This window comes from Oncorhynchus mykiss, chromosome 6 (assembly GCF_057628025.1).
Source record: "Oncorhynchus mykiss isolate SJ-2025 chromosome 6, ASM5762802v1, whole genome shotgun sequence".
Classification (NCBI taxonomy): Eukaryota; Metazoa; Chordata; class Actinopteri; order Salmoniformes; family Salmonidae; genus Oncorhynchus; species Oncorhynchus mykiss.
Window position 1 is genome coordinate 50826533 of NC_143027.1, and position 8398 is coordinate 50834930.

The 8398-nt window shown below is 41.9% G+C and overlaps 1 protein-coding gene across 2 annotated transcripts in view; it reads right to left on the reverse strand.

Moving 5' to 3' along the window:
* lrrc2 (leucine rich repeat containing 2) overlaps positions 1-6667 on the reverse strand; it is a 31509-nt gene extending 24842 nt beyond the window's left edge. Inside the window, exons 1-3 of one of the 2 annotated variants that reach the window (XM_021606757.3) lie at positions 6542-6667; positions 3894-3930; positions 2848-2995 (exon numbers count right to left, since the gene is read on the reverse strand). In XM_021606757.3, coding sequence (XP_021462432.1) covers positions 2848-2984 — 137 coding nt within the window. In that variant the 5' untranslated portion in view covers positions 2985-2995; positions 3894-3930; positions 6542-6667. Of the gene's footprint in view, positions 1-2847; positions 2996-3254; positions 3931-6541 lie in introns of both variants that reach the window. The other variant, XM_090238161.1, reaches the window with a different exon arrangement.
* Between the last annotated feature and the right edge of the window lie 1731 nt (positions 6668-8398).

Below are 8398 nucleotides of genomic sequence, written 5' to 3' on the forward strand. Positions count from 1 at the left end.
CACCAACTTTAAACATCAACTATCTGAGCAGCTAACCAATCGCTGCAGCTGTACATAGTCCATCTGTAAATAGCCCACCCAATCTACCTACCTATCCCCATACTTTATTTATTTTATTTACTTTTCTGTTCTTTTGCACACCAGTATCTCTACTTGCACATCATGAGAACTTGTTCTCAACTAGCCTACCTGGTTAAATACAGGTGAAATAAATAAAAAATGTCTGTGTGGGTGGACCACTTCAGCTTGTCCATGATGTGTACGCCGAGGAACTTAAAACTTTCCACCTTCTCCACTGCTGTCCCATTGATGTGGATAGGGGGGTGCTCCCTCTGCTCTTTCCTGAAGTCTTTATTTTTTCTTGACGTTGAGTGAGAGGTTGTTTTCCTGACACCACACTCCGAGTGTCCTCACCTCCTCCCTGTAGACTGTCTCGTCATTGTAGCTAATCAAGCCCACTAATGTTGTGTCATCTGCAAACTTGATGATTGAGTTGGAGACGTGCATGGCCATGCAGTCATGGGTGAACAGGGAGTACAGGAGGGGGCTGAGCACGTACCCTTGTGGGGCGCCAGTGTTGAGGATCAGTGAAGTGGTTTCCTACCTTCACCACCTGGGGGCGACCCGTCAGGAAGTCCAAGACCCGATTGCACAGGGACCCAGGGTCTCAAGCTTAATGATGAGCTTGGAGGGTACTATGGTGTTTAATGCTGAGCTACAGTCAATGAACAGCATTCTTACATAGGTATTCCTCTTGTCCAGATGAGATAGGGCAGTGTGCATTGTGATGGTGATAGCATCGTCTGGACATATTGGGGCGGTAAGCAATTTGAAGTGGGTCTAGGGTGACAGATAAGGTGGAGGTGATATGATTGATCCATGAGTAGTCTCTCAAAGCACTTCATGATGACAGAAGTGAGTGCTACGGGCGATAGTCATTTAGTTTAGTTATCTTTTCCTACTTGGGTACAGGAACAATGGTGGCCATCTTGACGCATGTTGGGACAGCAGACTGGCATAGGGAGAGATTGAATATGTTTGTAAACACACCAGCCAGCTGGTCTGCGCATGCTCTGAGGACGCGGCTCGGGATGCCGCCTGGGCCGGAAGCCTTGTGAGGGCTTAAATGTTGTTTAAATGTCTTACTCACGTCGACCACAGAGAAGGAGAGCCCACAGTCCTTGGTAGTGGGCCGTGTCGGTGGCACTGTATTATCCTCAAAGTGGGCAAAGAAGGTGTTTAGTTTGTCTGGAAGCAAGACGTCAGTGTCCGTGATGTGGCTGGTTTTCCTTTTGTAGTCTGTGATTGTCTGTAGACCCTGAGCCATTGAAATGCAACTCCACTTTGTCTCTATACTGACGTTTTGCTTGTTTGTTTGCCTTGCGGAGGGAATAACTACACTGTTTGTTTTCGGCCACATTGCCAGTCACCATTCCATGGTGCTTTCAGTTTTGTGCGAATGCCGCCATCTATCCATGTTTTCTGGTTAGGGTAGGTTTTAATAGCCACAGTAGCTACAGCATTTCCAATGCACTTACTTATAAACTCACTCTCCGAATCAGCGTATACGTCGATATCATTGTCTGAGACTACCCGGAACATGCCTAATCAGCGTGATCAAAACAGTCTTGAATTGTGGATTCCGATTGGTCAGACTAGCGTTGAATAGCCCTTAGCACGGGTACATCCTGTTTGAGTTTCTGCCTATATGAAGGGTGGAGCAAAATGGAGTCGTGGTCAGATGTTTCGAAAGGAGGGCGGGGGAGGGCCTTGTATGCATTGCAGAAGTTAGAGTAGCAGTGATCCAGTGTTTTATCAGTGTCAGTACTACAGTCAATATGCTGATTGAATTTAGGTAGCTTTGTTCTCAAATTTGCTTTGTGAAAATCCCCAGCTACAATAAATGCAGCCTCAGGGATGTGGTTTCCAGTTTGCATAAAGTCCCGTGAAGTTCCTTGAGGGCCGTCGTGGTATCGGCTTGAGGAGAATTCCCTTGGGCGATAATATGGTCGGCATTTTATTGTGCATTTTATTGTAAGTCAGGTGTAGGTCTGGTGAACAAAAGGACTGTATGTTGTTACAATTACACTATGAGACGTTAATCATGGAACATACACCCCCACCCTTCTTCATTCCGGAGAGATGTTTATTCCTGTTGGCACTACTCACAAAGAATCCATTTTGCTGTACTGACTCCAACAGCATATCCCGAGAGAGTCATGTTTCCATGAAACAGACTATGTTACTATCCCTGATGTCTCCCTGGAAAGCAACCCTTGCCCTAATTTCGTCTACCTTGTTATCTAGAGACTGGACACTAGCGAGTAATATACTCGGGTGGGTGGTGTGCGCGCCTCCGAAGTCTGACCAGAAGACCGCTCCGTGCGGCGTTGTTTTGGGTCAGCCTCTGGAATCAGTTCAAATGCCCTGGGTGGTTTGGACAAAGGATCCGCTTCAGGAAAGTCGTATTCCTGGTCGTGGTGCTGGTAAGTTGACGTATGTAATAACACTTAAGATTTTCTGGTTTAACAATGTAAGAAATAATACATAAAAAATACAAAATACTGCTAAGTTTCCTCAGGACTAGAAGTGAGGCAGCCCTCTCTGTCGGCGCCATATTTTCTCCACAATGCATCATACCAGCGGTACTTCTCTACTTTGAAAGTTATGTATCTTAAAAACTTGATTGCTGTTATGCAAAAAAATGGGACTATATTAACAATGGACTAATGAAACAAATACCTTAAATATAGTTTTGGGGTTTAATTTTCCTTTAAGTTAAAAATAATATGAGAATATATCTAGAATATGGTTGTCAAACCTCTGAGCTTTGATTAATAAACATACTTTGCCAGAGCGCTTTTCTGTACTCGCTCGTGTTCCTTCTTCTGCTTGTTTTTGTATTTTTTCTCTCTGCCTTCCCAAATGTTCCTGAGCAGTGAGATGTCATAAACTGGTATATCAACCGTCCTGTCCACCCTCATGTTGATTTCCCCTGTGGAAAAATGCATAAATGTAGGGTAAGTAAAAAACATGACATTATAGCCACAAACAAAAAGGTATTTCACCTCAAGCCTCTATCCTTTTGAGAAAATCTGTTATAAAATTATATTTAAAAAAGGATTGGGTTTAGCTAAAAGTTAAGCAGCATCAAGGGGGTAAAATGTAATATCTTGTTAGAAATCAGATGACAATCTACCATAAAACAAGGGCAATCCAAAAACTGTGTCTAGCCGTTTGACCCACCATCTTACCTCTGGAACTGTTAGGTTGAATCTCACAGTTGATTGTTGATTCCATGTTATGTGTTTTAAATGTGTCTGCCAATATGAATGACACTGTACAAGTTCAGATGTAGAGTTGTAGATCTTTGATTCCATATTGAAATTGGTATCAATTGACACTCCTTTTTTGGGCTCCCGAGTGGAGCAGCAGTCTAAGGCACTGCATCTCAGTGCTAGAGGCATCACTACAGAACCTAGTTCGATTCCAGGCTGTATCACAACCGGCCTTGATTGGGAGTCCGATAGGGCGGCACACAATTGGCCCAGCGTCGTCCGGGTTAGGTTTGGCCATTAGGGTAGGCCGCCATTGTAAAAAATAATTTGTTCTTAACTGACTTGCCTAGTTAAATAAAAATGCATTAATTAATACCATAGTGCAGGAAGTGCCTTTGAAAACAAACATTGGTTTTGTGCCCTTTGTCTTTTATGTGTACATTAGATTTTAGTCAATTAGCAGAAACTTTTATCCATAGCGACTTGACTTGCATTTTCTAGAGCTTTGGGAGAAAATCATACACAAATAATTTACTCTACAGTTGTTAAGACAAGTATTAGCATCAGAAGCACAGGCTTCCCCAAGCGAGATTGGATAAGAACAAACATGCTTACTTTTCAGTGCGCTGAATAGGAAAAGTCTTGATTTCTCCTGTAAAAAACATTTGATATTGATTAAAAAAAGGATCATGCCATATACAATAAATGCTTAATTTATTATTATTTTTTACTATTTTCCACATTGTAGAATAATAGTGAAGACATCAAAACTATAAAATAACACATATGGAATCATATAGTAACCAGAAAAGTGTTAAACAAATCAAAATATATTTGAGATTCTTCCAAGTAGCCACCCTTTGCCTTGATGACAGCTTTGCACACTCTTGGCTTTCTCTCAACCAGCTTCAAGAGGTAGTTAACTGGAATGCATTTCAATTATCAGGTGTGCCTTCTTAAAAGTTCATTTGTGGAATTTCTTTCCTTCTTAATGCATCTAAGCCAATCAGTTGTGCTGTGACAAGGTAGGGGTGGTATACAGAAGATAGCCATATTTGGTAAAAGACCAAGTCCATATTTTGGCAAGAACAGCTCAAATAAGCAAAGACAAATGACAGTCCATCATTACTTTGAGACATGAAGGTCAGTCAATGTGGAAAATTTAAAATCTGAAAGTTTCTTCAAGTGCAGTCACAAAAACCATCAAGCGCTATGATGAAACTGGATCTTATGAGAACCACCACAGGAAAGGAAGACCAATAGTTACCTATGCTGCAGAGGATAAGTTCATTAGAGTTACCAGCCTCAGAAATTGCAGCCCAAATAAATGCTTCACAGAGTTCAAGTAACAGACACATCTCAACATCAACTGTTCAGAGGAGAGTGCGTGAATCAGGTCTTCATGGTTGAATTGTTGCAAAGAAGGCACTACTAAAGGACATCAATAATAAAAATAAGAGGGCCAAGAAACATGAGCAATGGAGATTAGACCGGTGGAAATCTGTTCTTTTGTCTGATGAGTCCAAATATGAGATTTTTGGTTCCAACCGCCGTGTCTTCGTAAGACACAGAGTAGGTGAATGGATGATCTCTGCATGTGTGGGTCCCACTGTGAAGCATGAAGGAGGAGGTGTGATGGTGTGGGGGTGCTTTGCTGGTGACACTGTCAGTGCTTTATTTAGAATTCAAGGCACACTTAACCAGCATGGCTACCACAGCATTCTGCAGCGATATGCCATCCCATCTGATTAGCACTTAGTGGGACTATAATTTGTTTTTCAACAGGACTATGACTCAAAACACACTTCCAGGCTGTGTAAGGGCTATTTGACGAAGAAGGAGAGGGATTGAGTGGTGCATCAGATGACATGGCCTCCACAATCACCCGTCCTCAACCCAATTGAAATGGTTTGGGATGAATTGGACCATAGAGTGAAGAAAAAGCAGCTAACAAGTGCTCAGCATATGTGGGAACTCCTTCAAAACTGTTGGAAAATAATTCCAGGTGAAGCTGGTTGAGAGAATATCAAGAGTGTACAAAGCTGTCATCAAGGCAAAGGGTGGCTACTTTGAAGAATCTGAAATCTAAAATATATTTTGATTTGTTTATGTCACGCCCTGACCTTAGTTATCTTTGTTTTCTTTAGTATTTGGTTAGGTCAGGGTGTGACAAGGGTGGTTTGTTTAGTTGTTGTATTGTCTAGGGTTTTTTGTATGTCTAGGGGTTTTTCTAGTCTAGGTGTTTATGTCTATGGTTGCCTGGATTGGTTCTGGCAGCTATTTATCGTTGTCTCTGATTGGGAACCATATTTAGGTAGCCATATTCCTTGGTTATTTTGTGGGTTGTTATTCTATGTTTAGTTGCCTGTTTGCACTTATCATGTAGCTTCACGGTTCGTTTTGTTCAGTGTTCGTTCTTTTCATTCAAATAGTTATGTACACTTATCACGCTGCGCCTTGGTCTGCTCATTATGACGACCGTGACAGTTTAACACTTTATTTGTTACTACATGATTCCATTCCATGTAGAAAATAGTCACACAATTTTTTTTTTTAATTGAATGAGTAGGTGTGTCCAAACTTTTGACTGGAACTGTATACAGTATATATTATGTATGCTAAAGGTAACCATGCCCTATACGTGGAGCACATCAATCATCACCACAGCATTTTGATGAGAACAGTCACAGCAGTCAGCTTTGCTAAGCTCACCTCGCTCTCTAATGCCTCTGACCACACTGACACATTTGGTCTCTGATCACAGTCATACCACACTGAAACCTAGAAAACATGTGACTTGACTTTAACCCTGTTGAACAGTCTGAACTGAATATTCATTAATGGGGAATTTCAGGATTGTTCAACTTTATTTTAGATGGTTTTAAAGAAAAACAAACCATTGGTGATAGTTTCTCCTGGTCCATAAGACTACAGGAGGGTGTGGTAGCAAGTCATGGTAGCAAGCACTTGAACCGGCTTGAATGCTTTCATAAATGTATGTCTTCATATGTATTACTTTCAGCTCAAGAGTCGGGTCATTTTATCAATCTAACTTGGAAACATATTGGTTTCTCTCTACTTTTAGATCCAAAACAGTTGTTTGCTGTAGTTTGTCTGTACCTTGAATTGCACAACACACATTTATTATTGTGTGAAAATAAGCAGATTTCCCCCTAAGCTATAAATCCTGTATGAAAACAATGAATACATCCATAGGTACGATCAGTGATAAGACAATGCGCACAACAAATACATTTTCTTACCTGTGTAAATTGACCGCTTCTGTGTAACTTCAACTGCTTGATTAGTTGTTTACAAAGTTGTTAGGCTAAAATACAGATGACTAACAACTGTCTGCCTCTCTGTGACCAAGGTGCTATTTTTACACTGGAGATATGATTCCATGGGTCACATGGAGGCACTCTCATGAGTACCAACATTACAGCATGAGCCCTACCGTCTGTCACCTTATGGAATCTCTTATGGAAACTGTTCTACTAAACTGCTCTCAAGTTTCAGTGGTTAAGAAACTAAAAAGCTCTCATATTGCAGTGGTTCCAAGTGATTAGAAGTGATACATTGCAAGTTATAAAATGGGTGGTTCGAGCCCTGAATGCTGACTGGCTGACAGCTGTGGTACAGTATATCAGACCGGGTATGACAAAACATGTATTTTTACTGATCTAATTACGTTGGTTACCAGTTTATAATAGAAATAAGGTACCTCGGGGTTTGTGGTATATGGCCAATATACCAAGCCTAAGGGCTGTATCCAGGCACTCTGCGTTGTGGTGCGCATAAGAACAGCCCTTAGCCATAGTATATTGGCCATATACCACACCCCCTTGTGCCTTATTGCTTAACTATACATTTTACATCAGTAAAGAAAACAGTTGGAATGTTAAACTTACATAGGCATGTGCGTGCGTGCAAATGTGTGTGTGTGTGTGTGTGCTTGCATGCAAGAATACTCAATCCTCAGGATGCATGCATGAATGGTATTTCACATTGGATGTTGTGACCTCTGTCCTACCTTCTCTGACCTACAGTACCAGTCAAAAGTTTGGACACAGCTACTCATTCAATGGTTTTTCTTTATTTCTAATATTTTCTACATTGTAGAATAATAGTGAAGACATCAAAACTATGAAATAACACATGGAATCATGGAGTAACCAAAAAAGTGTTAAACAAATCAAAATATATTTTATATTTGAGATTCTTCAAAGTAGCCACTCTTTGCCTTAATGACAGCTTAGCACACTCTTGGTATTCTCTCATAGATAATGAACAGCGAGTAGCAGCAGTGTACAGCACAACTATTGGGGGGACGGCAATGCAAATAGTACAGTGGCCATTTGATTATTTGTTCAGCAGTCTTATGGCTTGAGGGTAGAAGCTGTTAAGGAGCCTTTTGGTCCTAGACTTGGCGCTCCGGTACCGCTTGCTGTGCGATAGCAGAGAAAACAGTCCATGACTTTGGTGACAGTAGTCTCTGACAATTTTATGGGCTATCCTCTGACACCGCCTATTACTTCCTGGATGGCAGGAAGCTCGGCACTAGTGATGTACTGGGCCGTACGCACTACCCTCTGTAGTGCCTTACGGTTAGATGCCAAGCAGTTGTCATACCAGGCGGTGATGCAACCGGTCCGGATGCTCTCAATGGTGCAGCTGTAGAACTTTTTGAGGATCTTGGGACTCATGCCAAATCTTTTCAGTCTCCTGAGGGGAAATATGTTTTGTCGTGCCCTCTTCACAACAGTCTTGGTGTGTTTGGACCATGATAGTTCGTTCTCGACTCTCTACCCGCACCACTACAGCCCTGTCGATGTTAATGGGGGCCTGTTCATCCCTCCTTTTCCTGTAGTTCACAATCAGCTCCTTTGTCTTGCTCACATTGAGGGAGAGGTTGTTGTCCTTGCACCACACTGCCAGTTATCTTACCTCCTCCCTATAGGCTGTCTCATCATTGTCAGTGATGAGGCCTACCACTGTTGTGTCGTCAGCAAACGTAATGATTGTGCTGGAGTCTTGTTTGGCCATGCATTCATGGGTGAACAGGGAGTACAGGAGGGAACTAAGTACACACCCCTGAGGGTCCCCAGTGTTGAGGATCA